General features: G+C 45.5%; 1 protein-coding gene across 3 annotated transcripts in view; it reads right to left on the bottom strand.

The window, feature by feature from the left end:
* The window catches only part of MED26 (mediator complex subunit 26), a 220,319-nt gene that overhangs the window by 49,413 nt on the left and 147,138 nt on the right, over positions 1 to 23,768 (bottom strand). For all 3 annotated transcript variants that reach the window (XM_069649197.1, XM_069649198.1, XM_069649199.1), the window contains one exon: positions 18,383 to 18,457. In XM_069649197.1, the coding sequence (XP_069505298.1) occupies positions 18,383 to 18,457 (75 nt within the window). The remainder of the gene's footprint in view (positions 1 to 18,382; positions 18,458 to 23,768) is intronic.

Consider the following 23,768-nt stretch of genomic DNA (forward strand, 5'->3'; position numbering starts at 1 on the left):
AAAGCAGAATTCATTCTGTCGCAATTAGCAAATCTCAATTTATGCAAGAATATTAATGAAATGGTCTATTTCAACCATTATAGGAACAAATCTTGAAAATTAGTCAACGCTTTAAGAGGTAAGGGTTGTCTATTAAGCCCTAATCATATATGACCACTTTAAAACACCAGGTTTAGTTTTGCCTCTGGAAAAAGCGATTGTAAATAGTTGAGTTGATTTACAAAGTACGCAAGAAATTCACAGTTAAACTGACATACAAAAATTATACATTCACATACATGTAGATGAAGCCACAAGAGATACCGTTTCAAAAAGTAAATTTCACTTCAGCTGAAAATCTACAAAAAATAAAAACCATTCAACCACTATTCTCTTGCCATAATGAGTGAATCCAAAGAACTCAATGCGACAAATTGATCGAACTGAGCCACTCAGAAAAAAATAGAGTTAACAGGTTTGGCACAATTATTCCTAACAGTCAATGGTAGAAGCTTAAATGACAGACCAGTCAATGACTTAATACAGACCAAGTGGCATACATTGTACGGATACACAGTTTACACTAAATGACAACTATGCTGCACTTTCTATATCAGAGTTTGCTGGCGACTTTGGATACAGCTGAGATGTATTTAATGTGTCTGCTATGCCATAACAAACAGGGCTACATCAACATTAGTACAAAATCGTATGCTGCTTTCTGGGGCCATCTTGAGCATCAAACATGAAAACATTTATGCAATGCATGTATTGGTTTAGACGCTACTCAATTGCATGATACACAATTTAGGTACATTGTAACAACGTTGTGCAGAATATGTTTGGGAAGCACTCACTTTTTATGGCTGGTTCATTGCTTCCAACTTTACATTTATTACCTCTGCTCTAGTAAATATATGAAGCCACTTGCTACCATTTTTTACTAATCAATTTATTGCACTCAATACCGATTGCCCACCCATTAGATTGATCACACTATTTGTGGCATAAAGAGTACCCACACATCCATATGTTATTGCAGGAGAAAAGAAAACCCAGCTCTGGCAATACGTTGAAATGGCGATTCAATTCCTTGAAAAATACATTACATATGAAATTCACTCTTCCAGAACAGTCATTCAATACAAATGAAATGCATTTTGTACAATCCTTCAAAAAAGGAACATTGTAAACACCATTTGTTCTACAAAAATAATGCATTGACACTACAATGACCAATTTTTTTTTTTTTAACAGAAACGAAAAGTAAAAGAAAATGATTCATAAATCCTCCCTCCGAAGAAACCACCAGCAGCATTCTGGGTGTTAACACCATAGCTCCGGATCCCAGCGACTTATCATGGCCTACGCCATCTCGACCACTAAAAGGAAAGCCTGCCCTGGGGCCTGCTAGTCTGTGATTGGGCTACCTGCTACCCAAGAAGCCAATCAGACGCCAGGCGAAAGCCAACCCCCAGCAAAGGACTCGTTGGTTACGGTCAGTGCCTGGCCGTGCTCTGGCCCCACTTGCTCAGCAACATGCCCTGCAACTTCAGATTTCCATGCATCGGCCCTCAACTGTCTTCCGTAATGGTATTTTGACATGAATACAGCTACCTAGTCACTGCCTTCGCGCAACGGAACCGACTCCAGCTGCCTTTCAAGTCATCCACAGTTGGTTCTCCCTTGCACTGCAGTGACTTTCTGTCTTCATTCTGTCATTCTCGAGTTACCAACTGCTGCACTCTGATGCACGTCCTGTGCCATTCCTCCAACACCGTGTCTGAGAAAAAATTGATTTTCAGCCTGTGCCCCCTCCCCCCCTCCTGCATTGACAGTTTCCTGTTAGTGGGAGCACAGCTAAAAATTGTTTTTCACAGACTTTACACCCATCACCCATTTGGCCTACTATGCCAAGTGGATTAGGTTCAGAACCGCTTTGCAGCATACCGGCTGTGCACTGTGCTTCTTTCAGTTTTATCTAAAATTCAAACTTGGCTGTGTGCACTTGATGCATTGGGTTCTCTCTGCCTTTGCTAAACTCGAACTTTGTGTACATGATGTACCATTCTTAAAAATGGCTTCTTGCTGGTGCACAACTGTAACTTATTTTTTTTACTAACAGCCCTCGGTGAGTGCATCCTGCACGTCCTCAGTGTCCCCCTCTGCACCCCCTTGTGTTTGCCCCTCGCCCCCCTCCCTTTATGTGCCTCAGTACATCAGTCTGATAAGTGTCCTCACCACTGCAGCTAGCCATGTCGCTACACATCCCTATCTTCTCTAACTGCGTCTCTATTTCCCATCCCTCTCCTATCACAAAATCTGTTTGAAGAAACAGGACATACTGGGCTCCAACGCAGGCCTTCCTATTGCAGACACCTATGTCACAGCTTCCGCCAGAGACTCACAGTCCTACTCTTTGCCGTTACCTCACCTGACCAATGGACCAGGTTCATGGTCATACTCTCTCCTATTCCCTCTTCTCCCAGTAATGGTGGCACTCGCTGGTAGGTCCTTCACCTCTTTGCCATTTCCAGGGTTCATTATTAATTTCCATCGGAATGGAACCATCATGGTTCAGGATCCTCAACCCAACCTTCTCTTGACAGGCTCCTACCTCGACTCTCAAACCTTACTTTTCCACTGGACCGACTCCCTTGCCTGCTGTGCCTTCCTCTGCACAGGCACCCTTGCCCAACTGTCCCAGCCCCCTTGTCGGACTTTGAATTTCTCCCCCCACACCCTTTGAGGGTAGCAATGGAGCCAGAGGGATAGGGGAGGAGCACAGTCCCCTGCGCCACCACGCAAAATCTGCAAAGATGGCAAGCTGCTCCATATTGCTGTGCTTCATTCTCGCTCTGCTGTCACCCTTCTGCAACTGCCTTCAGCGCATGGATCTAGATGTGCTCGCCACCAGAGACATGGTTCAAGGACAGCTCGGTCACGAGATTTGACACTTCCCTGACAGATAAGATACTCTTTGCCCAGGCCCAAGGGGTTAGCAGGGGGAGTGGCGTTGATCTTCTCAGTATTGATACCTGTGTCCATTATCCCCACTCAGGCCTCCTACTCCGAGCACCTAGTCTGCAGGCTCTCACTACTAAATCTTCTCTCCTTATGGCCACCTATCAGCCACCAGGACAGTCCTCTCCCTCTCGGCATTGGTTGACCTGGCCTCCTCTAGCCCCCCCTCCTCCTCCTCCTCCTCCTCCTGCATCTGGACTCTCCCAACTCCTTGGGACCTTTCTGCAACCGATGCTAATCTCTCCCTCTCCATCATACCTTCTGGATCCATGCACACACAGGGCCACACTCTGGATGCTCTCATCTCTACCAACAACCCTCTGACTACTTCTCTTGGATGGACGACTTCACACTTTAAGCTCTCCTCGCCTCTTGCATCAGCACGGCCACTCCGTTTCAAAGTGACTAGACCCATGAAGAGTGACAGTGGCTGCCTTTGCCTCCACCTTCTGCCTCCTACTCTGGACAACCACCCTGACTGCCCTCGCCAACTTCAATCTCTCCATCGCCAACACCCTTTATATTCTTGCCGCCGTCATGAAGGTCTGACTGAAACCTTCAAAAAAGTTCAACTGTTGGCACGACCTGGCTGCCCTTTAATGTAAGTGTAGGGCAGCTGAGCTGCAGTGGAATTTGTCAGGAGGACCCTTTGACAAACTAGCCTGCCGCCTCCTTCAAAGGCAATATCGAGACTTCATCCACACCAAGAAAAGAGTCTTCATTCAAGTCTGCATCTCCTCTGCATCAAACACTGCTAAACATTTCAAAATCTGTAAGGAAATGGTCAATCCTGCAGCAGCCTCCTCTTCCGCCACACCCACCTATGACCTCTGCTCAGCCCTGGCTGCTCACTTTACCATGAAAAAAATGAAAACAAATCTGACTCCCACAGCATACACGAACATTTCAGGAGCCTCCCTTTGCTCCACCACTTCTCACTCTCATCACACCTGATGAGGTAGGCAGACAAGTCCTGTGTATGAAGGCCTCATCCAAACAGGTGGACCCCTGCAAAACCATGAATGACAACACAGACGCTCCTGGTCTAATCTCTAATCTCTTTAGCCACAAGTTTTCCCAACTGCTCTTAAGCATTCCCTTGAGCACCCTCTGCTCAAGAAACCCTCTGCCGACCCTGCCATTTGGCAACTTACTGCCCCATCTATCGGGCAAACTCCTCGAGAAGCTGGCCATCTCCCAGCTCACCATCCAAACTAAATCTGCTGGTTGCCTCCACGTCCATCTGTCTTTAGAACATCCAGAGGCACAGAAACTGCTCTTCTGAACACATGTGAAGACCTGCTCTCAAAATCGTGGCATCAACACCCCTTCTGTCCTCATTCTTGACCCCTCTTGGGCCTTTGACACGGTAACCCATAATAGCCTGATCGCACGTCTCTGAAACCCTGGGAATCACAGGTCAGGCTCTGGCATAGTTAACCTCCTTCCTTTCCGACCGCTCATCCCAGGTTGAGCTTGGGTCCATCCTCTCTACCATCACTTTCAACCTGTGGCGTCCTCCAGGGTGCTGACCTATCCCCCTGGTTCTTCAAGGTCTACATGTCTGCCGTGGCACAATGATTGCTACTTTCTCCTCCAACTTTGTTTTATGCAGATGACACGCAACTCCTTCAGGCTACCCTCAGCCACCTCCTCTACCTCGCTCGCATCAGACTGACCGCAATTCAGTCAAGGTGTGCTACAAACGACCTCTGCCTCAATGCCAGTAAGACAGATCATTTTCATTGGGATTCCTGCTCCCGCTTTCCCACTCACTGGGACCTGCCTCCCCTGGCCCAGCCACCAACACCAGCCTGCGAGGCAAAAACCTTGGGATCCTCTTCGACTCCACTCTCCTTCTCCACTCACATTTTGGACATTTCCGAAAAAGTCCAACTACCATCTGCACCTCCTCAGGGGAACTCTTCCTTTTCTCATCTTCCCCAGCGGCTCACTGTCTCCAGAACCCTGGTTCTCCATAGGCTGGACTACTGCAACAGCCTCTTTCTGCCTGCTTGTACTCTCCACCCTCTGCAACTCATCCAGAAAAGGACCACAAGACTTGTCCTTGGCCTCAAGCAGGTCTGCAATAGATCACTCATCCTGTCCTCGGTTAGAAAGACCCTGACCCCGACTGTTCCAACTAAAACTCAAGACAATCCGGTCCTGCGAGAATCATTGATGAGGAATACGTGGGCAACATCCAATCGAAAGAATGTTAGTTTAACAACCAGTAACTTGTTCTCCACTATTCCTCAAGTCGGCTGGGCAGAAAGAGGGAGAAACTAGGAACTGAGGCAACAAGCACAGTGCATGCTAATTATACTATGATCGCCTCATTCAGACGCAAGAATGGTAACAATCAAGGGACATTGACTCAATGCCTCACAGCGCCCTCTGCTGTTGAACCTTTTTTCCAAGACTGCAAAGCAGGATATGATAGATCAAAGATGAGGAATATGTGGGAGGAACATCCAATCAAAAGAACGTTACAATTGGTAAGTAACTTGTTCTTTGAATGGATTGTGTCCTGCCACGTAGAAATTTTAGTCATGTACAGAATGAAGTACTGGATTTAGCGAATAGACTTTGAAAAGAAGTCGAATCTAGAGCATAATGTTTTATAAAAGTGTGCATGGATGACCATATGGCTGTTGCCCAACTATCTTACACAGGGACACCCCTTTGAAGTGCTGTCGAAGTTGCCATGCCCCTGGTTGAATGAGCCCTCAGCCCATCTGGCGGTTCTTTCCCAGCCAATCTATAACATTCCGTTATAGCCAACATTATCCATCTAGATAATGTTTGTTTAGTTACAGCAAGTCCTAGTTTGCGGCTAGTGTATCCCACAAAAAGTTGATCACACTGACATATTTTTGCCAATCTTGAAATATAGAAGCTTAGAGCTCTTCTAGGATCCAATCTATGTAGCTGTTCCTCTTCCTTACTTGTTTAGTGGGAGGATAGAAAGTAGGCAGTGTTATTTTTTGTGACAGGTGAAAAACAAACAATTTTCGGCAAAAAAAGATTGTTTTACTCTAAGGACTACTTTATCTTTATAAAAGATGGTGTGAGGACGAAAGCGCCTGTAACTCACCCTGCGGGCTGATGTCATTGCCACAAGAAGTATTGTTTTTAAAGTAAGAAGCCTCAATGGACAAGAATGTAAAGGCTCAAATGGAATACATCTGAGGAACTTTAGAACTAAGTTTAAATCCCACAGGAACTTGAAATGGTATCGGCGGGTTTGGGGGAGGCGAACACATTTAGGCCCTTTAAGAATTGAATTAAAAAAGGTATCTTAAAGTAAGATTCTACCTCTGATGAGCGCTTAAAAAAATGGATAGAGCTGCTAAGTATCCTTTTATCGTACCAACCTGGAGCCCCAGATTAACCAAATTTAATAGAAAAGAATACTGTGGGAATATTACATTGAAATGGGTCCACATTCTTTTCACTGCACCAGTTACTGAACTTTTTCCAACGACACGGATACAGTGATTTAGTTGCTGGCCTTCTGGCTGAAAGCAAGATCTCCATTACGTCATCTGGAAGGTCCCAATCCTAGCTCAACCTCTCAGAAGCCATGCGTGAAGAACGTGACCTCCATCTTGCGAGAGAAGATCCTCTATTTTTGGAAGACGAATTGGAGGGCAGATGGACATGTCCAGAAGGTCTGGGTAACACGTTCTCCTGGCCCAATCCGCAGCAATTAGGATCATGGTTTTCCCGAACTTTCAACCTCCTGATTACTTGAGAGATCACAGGTACTGGAGTTGACCCGTACAGAAGTGGGAATTCCCATTCCACCACAAATGCGTCCCCTAGAGCTCCTTTCTGGGGCAATTCCCTTGAGCAGTACAGTTTGCGGTTGGCACCGGTCGAACAGATCGCCCTTCAAGAGATCTTCCACTTGAAGGGTTCTGCGAAGGACTTCCTGAGCTAGCACCTTCTCGTGGGAGACTGCTCTGCCTGCTCAGAACGTCTGCCGTCGTGCTTTGCTCTCCGGCTAGATGAACTGCCGACAGAGATCCCTTCTTGTATTGCCCAAAACCAGAGCTGCATTGCTTCTCTGCACAATGGCAATGACCCTACTCCTCTTGTTGAAATGGTACATGGCCACCGTGTTGCCTGTCGTCAATAAGACATTCTTTCCCTGTACAGAGGGCAGGAAGGCTTTCAGCGCTAGTCTGATTGCCCTCAGCTCCAACAGGTTGATAAGTAGTTTGGACTCCAATGGGGACCAATGACTGCCGATTTTCAGATAGTTTGTGTGAGCTTCCCACCCAGTGAGTGCGGCGTCCGTTACTGCTGTTATCTCCGGCCATGGTTGCCAAAAAGATTCTCCCTTGAGGATAGGTTTCCTGCAAGCCAACCATTGTAGATCCCGTGCTACTGTTTGGAACTTGCAATAGATCTGACATTTCCCCTGAAAATTGAGACCATTGAATCCTGAGAGCCCATTGAAGGGATCTCATCCTCAATCTGGCTTCTGGCATCAGAAAAATGCAGGAATTCTATTACCATCTGCAGAATGTGGGGAGCTCTCTTCGGGAGGCGAGGCTTTGCCCGAACAAGTATCCAGGACTGCTCCGATAAACTGAAATTTTTGTGATGGTATCATGTTTGACTTTGAAATTCAGAGAAACCCCTAGTTTGTGAAGGAAGTGACAAGTCTTGGACAGATGATCCTGGGCTTGTTCTGGAGAATGTGCCCTGATCATCCAAATAGGGGTAGATGTGGATCCCCCACCTCTCCGGAGACTCGCTGCCACCAACGCTATCAACTTGGTGAACACACTCGGGCGGCGGTCAACCCGAATGGCAGAACTTGAAATGGATAGTGAGAATTGCCAATCACAAACCTCAGGTACTTTGTGCTTGAGATGGATTGGCACATGAAAGTAAGCATCCTGAAGATCCAATGACACCAACCAATCCTGGAGTTGGAGCCTGAAGAAACTGAACGTGTGACCATCTTGAATTTGTCCTTCCTGAGGAACCTGTTCAAGTCTCTCAAGTCCAAGATGGGTCTCAGTCCTCCGTCTTTCTTTGGAATGGGGAATACAAACCCTTGTTCCTTTCAGCTGCAGGTACATGTTCTATTGCACCTTTCTGTAGCAGGGTTAAAACATCCAGATCCGCTCTGGTTGCTGGATGTTTGACAGTTGTATCCCGGTGGGTGATTGAGGTTTCTTTAGAAAAGGGGGACAGGAACCTTAGGATACTGTATCTAGTGCCCAAGCATCTGACGTAATGCCCTGCCATTCTTTCAGCCGCTGTGAGATCCTGCTGCCAACTGGGGTCTTGTGGGTCAAAACCTCAGAGTGGTTTTGCGGCAGCAGCGGCTGAAGGGACAGATGCCGCTGCTGGGGCAGATCTAGCCCCTTTTCCTCTCTCCCGAGGAAATTCTCTTTGGCCTCCGACTGGCCTGTCCCCTTCCTTTTCCAATTGAGTAATAAAATCGAAAGGGACTCCTCCAGGAAGATGAGCCTGTGTAGGGGCATTGTTGAGGTTGTCTTATAGCAGCACTAAGTGATTTTGGCACCGCTTTGGAGGTCTGCAGCTTCTCCAAACTTTCATCTGCCTTGCTGCCAAAACAACCTCGAGCCATCAAATGGCATATTAAGAAGCCTGGATTGCACGTCCGGTGCAAGCCTGACTTCCTTAGCCACGCAAATCTACGTAGCACTGTGCTAGATGCCATGGACCTACTGATACCGTCAGCTGTGTCCAAACCTGATTGAAGGCATTCCCCGTAGCCTCCTTTCCATCCCTTATTATGGCTAGGAATACATCACGTTCCTCACCTTCTAGGATGTGCTCAGCTGCCTCTGACATGCAGTCCCACAGGGTATATGTAAATCTTGCAAGGGTGTAAGTTACATTGGTGGATTTTAAAGCCATGCTTCCTGATGTAAAAATCTTTCTGGTCCATGCATCAACCTTTTTATCATCCCTATCTGGGGGAATCGTAGGATATGCAGCATTTCTAGTAGAGGTAGCTGCTTGAACTACCAGACTTTCTGGAGATGGATCCTTGCTTGGGTCTGAATTACATGGTATATACTTTGACACAAATTTCTTATTTACTGCTGGAATGGTTTCAGGATGTTCCCATGCAGTATTAACCAGATCCTCCAGCTTATAGCGATTTTGCAATCCCGCAAAAACCGCCGTTTTGTGCAAAAAGAGCATCTTTAAAAAAATAAAAAGTGATCTGCACAAATTACTATTCAGGGTGCCAGGTGCTCTACTTTTTTTAGGCAAGAAATGAAATGTGCCAACACATCATCACTTGCGCCCTAAAAAAGTGAAAAAGTGTAGCCCAATCCACAAGGGACACATGAATGGGCACATTTTATATGTGCAGCCATTCAGATGGCCTTTTTCACCTCCTTGATCAAATAAAGTGGCGTTCTGCCAATTTAAAAGCGCATCCCACATTTCCAAGCAAGATGCACTTCTAAATGTGAAGAAATTGTAGGCAACCCTACGTGCACGGGATGTGGGGCTGCCACTGCATGACAGGGTATTTCATCAAATGTACCCAGCGGTCCTATAAATGAGGTAGATCGCCAAGGTCTGAATTTATGAAGTGTGAGTTTGACAGTGCACACCGCGCAGGAGTTGGATTCTGGAATGACAGTGGTTCTCATATTTAGGCTGCCGCCTCGCATGTTATTTCTGTCTCGTCTCAGAAGGGTATAGCGATCTGGCATTGCTAGAGATAAGGGACCTGCTGCCTCATGCAGCTAGGTCTCTGACAGCAAGGCAGTCCAACTTGTTGGATAGTATAATCTCACAGTTGTCTGTGGCATGTGCCGTTAGGGATCTGGCATTTATTAGTCCACCTTTAAGAGGAAGGGCTGCGGTGGTGGTTTTGGTTTTAGTGTGGGGGTAGGAGGGGTCTTGGTTTTGCTATTAGTAGTGCTAACTTGATGAGTAATAGTTCTTTTGTTGGTGGCCAGGAGAGATCTAGTCAAAGGGTCGCATAATCTAGTGAGTCTTGCTCCAAGCCTGGAGTTTCAGGTGGATGGGCTGCAAGGGTTGCTAAGGCGTTCACTGATCGCTCCAATCCTTGGTCTAATGATAAGGTTAGCTTCCTCCATGGTGATGAGGAAGGCGATGACTATGCAGGATTGATAAGGTAGGCGATTCTTAAGTGTGGTGTTGGATATCGTCAGCTGTTAGGCCGGTTAAGTGCACTAGAGGGGCGATAGAATAAATTTCCCTATACTGATACACCATGAGCATCATAATACTTTGCCTCTGATCTAATATTTGGGCAGCACCGATGTGGGTATAGAAGGGAAGGGCCCCAGATGGTTGATTAGGTGCAGCAGATAAGTCTAAATTCAACAATCAATGGATGGCAAGGCACCTGTGGGCTAGATTCAGCCATCTGTGTCAAGGCACATGAAGGCTAGGTTTACCAGATAATGGCAAAGCGCATGTGGGCTAAAATCTTCATTGGTAAAGCACAAAAAGGCTAAGTTTGACACTCTAAGCAAGGCACATATGGGCTAAAAATCAACGGCAAGTCACAAATGGACTAGATCACCTTCAAATGGACTAAAGGTGGGGCACACATCTTCGTTCTATTAAGGCCTTATGGGTCATCGACTGACAAGAACCGCAGTCATCTACACGATGGTTGGAGCAGAGTCACCAGAGGCAATTTTTATGGGGATCAGTCAGCAACATCTTTTTCCCACATTTCTGGCATTTCTTGAATCCAGTTTTCGGTGTGGAAGGGTTCGATGAAGAAGCAGCTACCTCTACTAGAAATGCTGCATATCCTACGATATTTGTGCACTGAACGGTGCACAAATATCCAAAAAGCTCTACTAGACAAAATTACCACTCTCCAAACTAAAATCAATGCAAAAAAAAAAAAACCACCTCTCGGGCTCAACCAGCGCTACCTCGAACTATAAAATCCAGGCGCCTAAACAAGATCTTAAACCATTCAGCTTCTCTCCCCTTTCTATCAAGGAAGTAGAAAACATATCTAAACTAAAACCTTCCAACTGCCAAGGTGATGCTTGCCCCGCCGTCATCATTAAGGAAGCCGCACCTAAGCTCGCCCCATTTATTACCTCCTTCATAAATGCCTCCTTTGAATCAAGTACCGTGCCAGACAACCTCAAGGATGCCTGGGTCATACCTTTAATTAAAAAAGCCAATCTTGACCCTAGCAACCCTTCAAACTACAGGCCCATCACCACCGTGCCTTATCTGCTTAAAATCCTCGATCGTGCAGCCTATCTCCAAATCCAGGAGTATCTCGAACGCAACAATCTACTAGGGCTGAGACAATCTGGCTTCCGTCCCAGGCATGGCACTGAGACAGCATTACTAGATCTAAAAACCCAAATCGAGGACCTGAAAGACAAGGGCAAAATGGCGCTCCTACTCCTCCTTGATCTCTCAGCAGCCTTTGATTTGGTCGACCACCAAATCCTCTGTCATCATCTCAAAATTGCCGCCCACTTCTCAGACGCAGCCACTTCTTGGATCAGCTCGTTCCTTGCTAACAGAACCATGAGGGTTTTCTCTCCACTAGCAGCGGCTGACCCATCCCACGTCCTTGTGGAGTCCCACAAGGATCCTGTGTATCTCCCACACTCTACAATGTGTTCACTAAACCACTCTTTGATATCCTTGACTATCTGGGTGTCTCTTACACTAACTATGCGGATGACACCCAGATACTCATCCCTATCACAGGTGATTTTGTAACCGACTCAAAATCTCTCAATACAGTCTACACCGTCATCCAGGCCTGGATGGCTAATCACGGGCTCTGCCTTAACGACGAAAAAACGGAGTTAATCATCCTGGGCTCCCAAACTAAACTCTCGAAACTCGACTCCAACTATAAATCCTTCACTATTGACGGGAATGACATTAAAGTGGCCAATGTCACCAAAACTCTAGGAATCTACCTGGATTCCACACTGTCCCTCGTTCGACAAACTAATGCAGTTGTCTCTGCTTCCTCTTACACCTGCAAATTGATCACAGCCTGCAGACCATTCCTGACTCCGGACAACTGCCTGACCCTCGCGAGAACCCTCATCCTGTCCAAAATCGACTACTGTAACGCCCTCTATGTTGGGACCAGCCAAAGAAATCTGGACAAACTCCAGGTCACGCAAAACGCCATAAGGGCAGCACTCAACATACCTAGACTGAACCACATTTCCAATTTTAGACGCAACATCCAATGGTTACCTATTTCCCATCGCATATCACTCAAATCACTTGTGCTCACACACAAGGCTCAGAACAATGCAGCTCCGGCTTATTTAGTATCACGTTTCTCGCAACACACAGCCATTAGACCCTTGAGATCTGCCCAGATTCACACACTGGACATCCCCAGATTCAAACTACGCTCGGCGGGAGGGTCGAGTTTTCCTGTCCTTGCTGCCAAGCTCTGGAACTCACTTCCTAATGCCCTAAGGAACATTCCGCACTGCCTCGAATTTAAAGCCAAAGCTAAACTTTGGCTACGAGAACAAGATATCGCACCTTCCACCCCTGCATCCTTCAGCGGCTAGTATTTGTCTCTGCTCGGCTGTCTGCACATTGTCACTCTGGCTCTTACATTTGCCTAACGCGTTTAGGCTCGCCTGCCTGGCGATTCTACTGTAATTTAAACGGATCTAATGTATACTTTCTTGCTACCTGCAACTGCTCACAGCTTGTACCCTTCTCCTGTAACCGGGTGCCGCTACTTTGCTGTTAATATCTATGTTAATATCACCTCTAACAGTATACTGCATCACCCCTTCTGCAACCTGTAACCTCCTTTCTGTAACTTGTAACCTCCTCCTAAACATGCGCCCGCAAGCCTCTGGGCAAGGTGCGCAATATAAATAAATAAATACAAAATAAATACGACCTATTCACACGAAACTGAAGCGCTGTTATAAATATCCAAAGCGAAGCTAACGGAAAAACGGAACTGAGGACAACGGGCGCGCTCAAGGCATTTATACAGCGGATGAGGTCGGTGCTCGACAGATGCCACCGAGGGACATATACGTCGCGGCCGAGTGGAGTGTGCTCAAGTGGAGAGAATTTTTTTCCGAAGAAGCAAAGCTGAAGGTAAGGATATATCCAAGATGAGGAATACGTGGGAGGACACAATCCATTCTAAATATCCATTTGCAGATCAGCCTTTGTCCCTCCCACAAGAGCAGTCCAGCATTGAAATACTAGGCAATTCTCTGAACAAGCAACCCCAGACACGTGTTCGGCCTTATTGGGCCTCCTCAGTAAGGTGAAGCATAGCAAGAGATCCAAGCCTGGAGTAGCCTGGGTTACTCAGTGTGAAACCCCCAAGCTTTACAAAATTACAGAGTAGTATGGGAGCCTCTCTACTGAGCACGAACATGGGACATATACTGTGTCCTATGAAATTTCTTCTACTCCTTTGAAGGGTGCGGTGACGAGCTAAAAGGTGGTTGTAGACCACCCCCCTCTCCATTCCCGAAGTGGAAGAAATTCCAAAGAATAGGGTATTTGACATAGGTTCATTCTCAGTATAGGAGCTCCCAAGCCCTCGCTTAATCTTAAAGAGCCTCATTCTGGAGTGTGTTTGAAATCGATAACACGGCCAAGTAGCCCTTAACGGTAGCCACCCTGATAGCCGTGATGGGCTAGGTGCTGTAGAAAAGACAACACTGCAAGTGTATTGCAAGGGAAAGGATCTTTAGCCCTATACTAGCTGCAAAACAATGTCCAGCAGTATAATGCTTTTGTTGCTGTCTTCTAGCCGAATGCAACACCTTCATAACATCTTCCAGGAGGTATAAACACCTTCTTGCCCATTTTCCGAGAGGCTGATTCTTGAGTGAAGACTGCCTCCCCTCTTGGGAGAGTAGGTCCACTCTCTGGGGAAATGCAGAATGGAGAGCAGATGATCATGTCTAGAAGGTCCAGGTACCACGTCACCCTGGCCCAATTAGAATTATGGATTTCCTGAACATCTTCAACCTCCATGACATGAGGAATGTGACCAAGTCCACTACGAATGAGTTCCCCAGAGCACCTCTACGCAAATTCGATGAGCAGAACATGTCACACTTCCTGTTGATGCTGGATGCAAACAGATCCACTTGAGGGGTGGACTTCCTGAGCCAACTCCAATTTATGGGAGAGAATGCTCTGCCTGCTAAGGACGTTAATCGTATTCGCTATGTCAACAGCTGACAGAGCTGTTTTGTAGCACCCAAAAGAGGAGCTGCATTGCCCCGTTGCAGTGGTAGTCATCCTACACCTCTTTTGTAGAGGTAATGCCATCAGGAACTTCCCCTATATGGACAAAAGGGCCATCCATGCCATTGACTGCCCTTAGCTTCAAAAGGTTTATGTATAGTCTTGATTCTGATGGGGACCAAAGTCGGCTGATAGTCAGATGGCTCATGTGAGCTCCCTATTCTGTGAGGGAAGCATCCAATAGTCCTCTACGTCTAGTGCTGGCAAAAAACACCCTCCGCTCCCCATAATCACAGTCTCCTCGTAGGCCAATCACAGGAGACTGTGCGACCTTGCTTGGGACCTGAAGGTCTGTCATCCTGCCTGAGGAGTACGACCTTTGGTATCCAAGGGGCTTCTAGCACCAGAAAAATGTAGGATGCCATGATGCCCAGAAAATCGAATTCTGGCAGATATTTGGCGTTCTGAAATTTCAGCATCTGCAAGGAATGTTAAGCCCTCAACTCAGGAGGCGAAGCATTCCCTGAAGGTGAATCCAGGAGAAGGGTCACCTGGGACTGCTTTAAGTTGAGTGACAAGCCCAGATTGTGGAGAGTGTTGCAGGTGTTGAGAAGTTCCGGAGCCTGTTCAGGAGAACAGGCTCTGATCAGCCAACCGTCTATGTAGGGAAAGATGTGAATCCCTACCATCAACATGGTGAGGACCCTCAGGACAGAGTTAAGACCGAAAGGCAGTACTCAAAATTGATAGTAAAAGATGCCAATGGCAAACCTAGAGTACTTTGTTCTTGGGATGTATAGGCAAATGAAAGCAAGCATCTTCAAGATCGAGTGACACCATCCAGTCCTGGAGTATCTGCAAAAGAATGAACATTTTGAATTTCTGTTTCCCTCCGTTCCAGGATGGGTTGCAGTCCTCGGTCCTTTTTGGGTACCAGAAGTGGGTGGAATACCAACCCTGGTTCCATTCCAACACAGCCTTTCCCCAACAGGGAAATAATTTCCTTTAAGAGGAGCTGATCCCGAAGAGTTGTTTGGGGCACAATCCAAAGGCCTCGATTTAGTAGCCTTGGACTACTGTCTGTAGTGCCCATGCATCTGAAGAGTCAACTTGCCTTCCACCGGGGTTCTGTGAGAAAAGCATTCCCGAGGTTTTAGGGCTTTGGCTGCCGCAAAGGATGGGGTTGCTGCCTGAGCAGTTTCTCCTCCACGACCTCTGGGGCACAAATGTAAACCTTTTCCCAGTCCTCTTCAACTAGGACCAAAAGAGGCGTAATGAAAGGACTGTCTGCTCCAGGTCTGTGAGGGTGATGTTGGGGCATGGGATGGCTGACCAAAGATTTTGCTGTAGCCTTTGAAGCATTCAGTTTCTCTAGGCTGTCTGCCTCAGGTATTTTGATGGGTCCAACTTATTGTGCCCTATGTAGGGAATAGGACACAATAGGTAATTTATTTCCAGAAATTTCTGGAAATAAATTACCAACCCCACCAAAAGAGCTAAAAACACATACGAAAAGTTCAAACTATCAAAAGTTCGAACTTTGTGGTATGTGTTTAGGTCTTTTGGTGGTATCTGTAAAAAAAAAAACAAAAAAGCAGGGGACTGCAGGGGGTGAACCCCCGCAACACCCCACTCACTATACAGCCAGGTAGCTGACCTGACTAAAAGTTACAATAAAATATAAGACCCTGCAGCGCCGGGTCCCGATCACGGAAGTGCAAGGGGCTCGGCGCCGCAGGGACACAGCACATCGGAAGAAGGAAGGGTAAGTAGGGGGTGGAGGTGTGTTAAAGGTAGGGGTGTGTTGCGGGCGTGATTGGATGGATCTGGGGTTTTTTAATGGATGTCCGCATGGGAAATGTACAAACGTTTTTGTTTTGTTCACATTTCCCATGCAGACATTGCCATCGCGGGTAATTGAGCCGCAGGAAAATAAAAAAAATAGCACAGATCCCCATGTAGAAGCATCAGGGACGAACCCAGTTTTACAAAGCAGAGCAAACCGTCCGATTACTGCGCTAGACCACATGCATGCCTACGCAATCTGATGATTCTAGTCTCGACAGAAGGGATTGACAGGAAGCCTCCTTTCGGTCATTAATCAGGTTATTAAAACAATTGTGCATCTCCCCTTCAAGAATGTGTTGCGCAGCTTGTGCAATCACATTCCATAGTGTGTAGCTGTCTGTACATTGCAAGAGCACAAGATGTAATGACTTAATTCCATGAAGCCTGAAAATGCCCTTTTTGCAAGGGCATCATAATGCTCATCGTCCCCATTTAGAAGGATGGATTGGTAAACTGCAGCCTTGTAAGTGTAAGCCTGTACTACTAAGCTCTCTGGTTTTGGATGGATAGAAAAGAAAAACTGGGGGTCCACAGAAAATGGCCTACACTTTACCAGCTCCTTATTTACAGCCAAAGTGGTGTCTTCTTCCCCAGATTTCCAGAATGTTTAGATTTTAAGTGCTGTATGGAAGGGCAGCACAGGCTCCTTAGGAGTTCCCTTATCCGAGATGTCAAATGGAATATCTTGGGTATTCATCCAAAATATTTTAGCATCCTGTTCACAACAGTCCTATAGTCTGTATAAGGGTGGGAATGCACACCTGGTTTGTCAAAATCAACCTCAGGGGAGGTAGCCAGCCCACTTTAATCTTTCAGGCATGAGGCTAGGTCTTCTAGCCATGATTCTCCTGAAACAAAAGTCAATCTTCTGGAACATTTGGTGCTCCAAAATGTTCATACCCAGAGGGCAGGACATCCTCTTCCTCATCAAAAATTGATCTGAATTTAAAAGGAAGTAGATTTAGATTGCAATTAAAATGTTCAAGTGGAAGGTCCCTTAGACCCCTTTGAGGAGAATGTTACTGAAGTTTTTAGCTCCGATGCCAACTTGGCGGTCGGTCCCACTCAAGTAGATCTTGGAGGCCTTTTGACCCGTGCGCTAAAAAGCCTACTCTATTCCCGCCAATCTTGGACATAGTGGGATCAATAGCCTTTTGAGGCATCAGGATGCCCCCACCCAACCCCGTCGAAAACACCCAAAACATTTTCTCACAGAACTTTTCCAATTCGCCCGCCGAGGCTGCCTTCTTGGGAAAACATGCCAGATGTCTGTCGGGCGAGCAATTGGATGAACAATGGCGTTTTTTTACGCTTCTTCCATGAAGGAGTGACAGTAATAACTCCTGGATCTCAATCTCTTTGAATGTTTGGATTTTTTGGGGGACCTTCCCAGAGACTTGTCGCCAGTTGAATCCTGCATTGGGAGAATTCAAGGTGTGAAGGATAGACCCAGGGCAAGCTTCAACCTTACAGGCCTTTATGGTCGATTGGCAGGAGTCACATTCAATGACTTCATGATTTTCGGTGATGCAGACTAATCAATCCTGTGTGGCTCAATGATCGACCATGTCGAATCACAGTCCATGCATCTCTTGAAGTCTTCAGCATAGTAATCGTGATCAAATCACACAGATATCGCCCAATGTGAAGAAAAAAAAGACTGCAAAGCATGGTAGGAATATATCCAAGATGAAGAATGTGGGAGGACAATGCATCGAAACTACTTTTTATGGTACAGTTGCAAAGGGCCTCACAAAGAATACATTAAGATGCAATTTCACCTGACCTCAATGCACCTTAAGGCTGACAGATTCCACTGCAATTACGAACCCTTGGCAAACTAAACCCAGCTATAGGCCGTATACAAGACAAATGTCCTAAAATAGCAACAGTGAATTGAATACAAAGGTGTAGTAATTTACCACAACAAAACTGGATGAAAATGTGTATGTGTATCAAGGGGCAAGGAAATAGTGAGGGTGTCTGAGGGATCAGCGTGTATTTATAAAGAAATTAAGAGTAATTTTGTTGAAGTACATTACTAGAAGGTAATTTACTTGGATAAAACCGAGAACCAATAGACCCATTAACCTTTTAATCCTGACAATGCACTGGCATAGAAATCAAGATAGCCAATTCTGCCTATGCCAAAGGCTGGTGTAGTCCGTCTGAAAGGCAGACGTAATTTTGACAATGAAGTGTAACAGCTGTAAAAGCCACAGTTTTCTGTACCTCTGCAGTAAAAATATAAAATTACCGATTTACTGGGTCATTGTATGACATCAATTAAGTAACTTACCTCAAGTGCCTCTTTGGTAATGGGGTATTTCTCCAAACTGGAGATCACTTCCAGCACTGCCACCATGTTACAGATCTGCAAGGACAAACAACCTGGTCAGAAAGATTTCCTACTCTGAATACCTTTAAGAAATGAACTAAACCAGGATCCACTTATTTTTCAGAACCTCTGACAAAACAAAAAAGGTCACTCCTAAAAGTACAATCATTCAGCATGCGTAAGATGGGTAATAGTAAATGTATTTTCCGACTCAGCAAGGATTAGCTCTCCAATTAATATGAACGAAGAGGATCCAAGAGAGACAAGAAAATGTTGCATCATAGGAGACCACTCAGATTCTGCAGTTTACTTTGTCTCCATTCCAAAACAAAATGCCAGAATGCATGGCTACAAAGCTTGCCAATTTTACAAGAAACTGCAAGCTCTACAAAAGATTACCCAATTAAAGAAAACCATCCTTTTTATTGTGATCATCCACACATCAGGCCTTACAGTTTAGTTTTTATAAGTAAAAGTGATGTATAGAATGGATATGCTATTAAAAAGGTATATGAGCAGGCACAGGAAAACATTGCAATGAAATGCTTCATTGTAGAATTTGCAATAGTACATCTAATATCCAATCTCCTATCCCTCTGTTCTAGCTGAGATGTTACATTGCGCCAATGACCTAGCACCCCCAATTACTGCCTTCATTAACGCATCTTTACAAACAGGAACTGTCCCAAACAATCTCAAGGAAGCCTGGGTGTGGCCACTTCTAAAAAAAAAAAAGGCCACACTTGACCCAGTGCAACCCAAAAACTACAGACCGATAAGTCCCGTTCCTCCTAAAAATCCTGGACAAAGCAGCTCACATCCAGATCCAATCATATATAGAAGTCAACTCCATATTAGGCAAAAGACAATCTGGCTTCCGTGCCGGGCATGGAACAGAATCAGCCTTATTAGACCTAAACAAATCAAATCTCACAGATCATGGACAAAGGCAAACCTGCCTTGCTGCTCCTCCATCTATTAGCTGCTTTTGACCTGGTAGATCACCAAACACTCACCACCCATGCAGCCCATTTCTCTAATCAAGCAGCATCCTGGATCACTTCCTTCCTTGAAGGAAGAGCCATGAAGGTCTACTCCGACACAGCTAACGCAGATCCTACCACTATAAACTGCGGTGTCTCCCAAGGATCTTTTACAGCCCCCACCCTCTAACCTCCTCACAAAACCCCTCTTAGACCTACTGGACTCCATGGGTGTTGCATATACAAACTATGCAGACACTCGTATTTTTACCCCTATCTGGACCATCACCAAGACACCATGGCCCTTCACAACATCTATGCCACCATCCAAGCTTGGATGGCAATCAATGGCCTCTGTCTTAACGGGGAGAAGACTGAAATTCTCATCCTGGGCCAGACAAACACATTATCGAAACTAAGCCCCCAGTACAACAACTTCAACATAGACAACTCAACCATCTCCGTATCATCCCTCTGTCAAGACTCTAGGTGCTCACATTGATGCAAATCTATCGAACAAACAAGTCAGCGCCATAGCCTCTGCATCAGCGTTCAGCACCAAACTCATCAATGCCATTAAACCCTACTTATCCACCCCCCAACCGCTTGGCCAGAGCAACTATAGGAGCCAAACTAGATTATTTCAACGCCCTTCTAGCTGGCAACTCCGCCAAAAACATTGACTGCAAACCACACAAAACAATGCCCTCAGAGCTGCCATGAGCAAACCTAGAAGAGACTATATCCCACGCCAGACGTGAAGCCCGGTGGCTCCAGGTCAAAGACTATTACTCTGAAAATCCTCACCACCACTCACAGGTGCATCAACAAAACCGCTCCAGCATACCTATCTGAAGCAATATCAAGGACCACATCCACTCGCCCCACCAGAGTTCAGTACACCAACCAGCTACACATACCACGCATAAAGAGAGCCACAGTGGGTGGTCTAGGCTTCTCCTATATTGCACTGAAACTCTGGAACTCACTCCCTGCCACCCTTAGAGCTGAAACTTCCATCTCGGTCTTCCACAACCACCTCAAGCCCATTCTGCTCATCTAGCAAGTGGAGGACTGCCTCCTCCACTTCTGCCATGCATATTGTAATATAAACACAAATGTAATATAACTATATATTGCAACCTGTATATATATTGCTAATGACCATGTAACTAAGTAACTAAGCTTTATACTGTAACAAGTGCCACGATGTCCTCGGGCTGTTGTGCGCTATATAAATATGAATAAAAACAAAACATGTTCTTGGTTTGGCGGCCAGGGGAGGGATTTCAATTCTTGGCTGGATGTACTTCAAAAGAACCAGTGAACAGCACTCCACTTGTGTAGACTGAATGCACATCCTAGCATTTTTGTTGACTCACCATGGCAAGGTCAATCCAAACTAGCTAAAAAACCAACCTACATCCAAATCTGGAGAAACAGTAAAACTCATACTGAACTACCCCTGAAAGTCCAGTTTGGACGCTCCCAGACTTCAAACTTGGGGCTGTACACCTAGTACTGCAACTCCTCCCCCACTCACCTGCATTTCTCACCATCGTACCTGAGCTTAATCCTTGCTCCTCACATCCTCCTCAGGGTTCTCTTCATCCCACTACACAAAAAAGCCCTCCCAAGCAAGAGAGGGCTGAGTTACAGTTTTCTTTGCCTCAACACCTCAAAAGGCTCCAACCCTGTGGGAGAATTTAGAGAAGAGCAAAATGCACACACCCTCTTAAAACTGCTTCTTCTCATCATTTCCTTCGATGCAAGGCATTAGGATGTCTAATAAACAAAGTCAGATTAAAACGCTAAACCTCACCTTTAGTCTCAGGATGATAAACTGCTGTCTTTATATGTTTAACTCCTATCCCCACCAGAAATTCTTCCATAATCCTAGATGTATATTATACCCCATTGTCCGTAAGGTTTTTGTACATATCCCATCTAAAGAATTCACTACAGCTTTGGAATCTGCTTCACCCACTACGTCAAATATACATCCACGAAGGTGCATTCTGCGCCGTCCACAATTGGCCCGAAAATATATAATTCTACAAATTCCCATGGTATTGCCAGTAAATACAGGGTTCGAAATTGAGGGGAGATGAGCTATTTAGCTCTGGCTTCAACAGAGTCTGGTTAGCTTGAAACCAACAGCTATTAGGAGCTACATTTGGCTCCTAGGGCCAACAGGTGTCTTCCAAACTTGTAAATGTGTAATTAACTGAGTATTTGAGAATGTTAAAGAACAATTAGAAGACGTCCAATATACATTTAAACACAATGGGCCATACACAATGGACAAAAGGTGAAAGGGGCATCTCTGGTTCCCATGCGGTAGTTCCTGCCTACAGGGTGATGCCCTACACCCAGGAGCTACTTTTAGCTCCTGCTCATTGAATCTCAATTTCAAACCCTGTAACTCCAATGATCTCAATTGCTGCACATAACTCCTTAATTACCATCTGCCTCACACAACCTTTGATAAGTTCCTCAATGCGAGTACCCAACTTTGGCCACCAATCTGCCCTCCACCTTCCCTTAGTCTTGTTCACTCCCAAATGACCTTCATGCCCAACTCCAACTAGCTTTTACTCGCACCGAACGGTAGAACAAGCATCCCACTTTACACAAACCTGGTGAAATATTCCAAACCCATCTTCACTAGCCCAACCTGACCAATTATTCAACACCCAGTCCTTTACCACCCTGTTTAACAGCCTCACATTCTGCCTCTTTCCAGCCCGGTTCAATTATCACATTCTCAAATACTTGGAAAACATGATCATCACTGGCCTCATCTGTATCACCCTCCTTGGCTTGTTCACTGCAATCACTACACTCTGGGACAAAACAAACCTGCCAAAGTGTTTCTTACTAGGAATATGCTCTATATTAAACTGATGTCACCCTGACAACCCATCTAAAGCTTTAGACAGGAGCACGCCATCCAGAGGCTTGTGAACACTGAACGCCCTACCCAACAAAAATGCCTTGAATTTCCTCCAACCCACATGCACAAAGCCTCCATCACAGTACCATTCCTCAGCTCCATCCAACACTTGACGCAAAGGCCACAACTCTTTCCACTCCCTCCTTGCCTTTATAGCGGAATAGCACAGTGACCAATGTCACTAGCATCCGTTATGGCATAGAGATCACAGCTCATATCAAAATGACCTAATGCAGGAGCAGTCACAATAGCCTCTGAATTAAAACTGACAGTCTGACCATAAGAACGGAACACCCTTCTTGCACAACACTTCAATGTGAGTGGCACCTGCGTACAAATCTCTGTACAAAGTTCACACAGTACTCAATCATTATCCAGAAATGACATGACTACTTGTTTATCTTTGAGGAACAAAAGGGCGATTCGAACGCGTCCGTGACTTGGTACCGAAGGCCTTTTCTGAAGTAAGGCCACCAGCGAAACGTGTTGATTATTCCACATAGTTTCACTGAAGGTTTGCAAGTTGGGTTACCACATTGAAGATAACACTCTTGGGTGTGTCTTCAGTAGAATTAGATCCAATGGAAATAGTTCACCACACAATCTGAAATTTTGAGCCTGGAGATGATCTGCGACTTCCCGGGAGCAGTATTTGAGCCCAGCAACGTCTAGGTTGTGTTCCCAGCAAATAGCTCAGATCCGACCAGGATATTTTACTTATCCTGTTATGGGGGGATTTGAAAGGGGATGTCCATCATCTGGAAAAGAAATGGTCTATCCTGAAGAAGGTCGTACAAAGCATTGGTTGGAGAAACACTAGGGATAGTGTTTTCATTTCTAAAAATTGGCCGAAACATGTCGACACTTGACAATAGACTAGTCAAATAATGTAGTCTTGTATCTATAAACTATTGGAATGTGTATAGTAGTTGTAACTAAGACAATGAACCCCATTTCAAACACACTGTTTTAAGAAGTGAGCGAGAATAATATGTTGATGTATTATGATTAATGGATGTTGTGTTGATTCTCCCTCTAACAATTTTTTCTAAAGTTTTTCTAATTGTCTAAATTTGCCTTAAATATTTAATAAATTGACGTGGATTTTTCGAAGAAACGGTGATGTTTTAAGTGTGGACTAATTGAATGGGATGGTTCCGTCTCTTTACACCAAGTGTAAGATATGTCTTGTACAACTGTGGCTTACCAAAATTTGTAGGTGGTAGTTTGTCACAATAATCCTGTAGATTGCCATACCTGCCCTGGTTGGATCTAGAGTGGGGTAGCCAGTCTTCTCATTTTTGTATTTCTCCGTTAATGTGTCTCCTGTTTCGAGAGACTGGCCCCCCGAAAACAAAAATTGAGGGAGACCACCTTTTGTAGAAATAACTAAACAAAAGGGCAGACA

Source organism: Ambystoma mexicanum, chromosome 1p (genome assembly GCF_040938575.1).
Source record: "Ambystoma mexicanum isolate Mex_15411 chromosome 1p, UKY_AmexF1_1, whole genome shotgun sequence".
Taxonomy (NCBI): Eukaryota; Metazoa; Chordata; class Amphibia; order Caudata; family Ambystomatidae; genus Ambystoma; species Ambystoma mexicanum.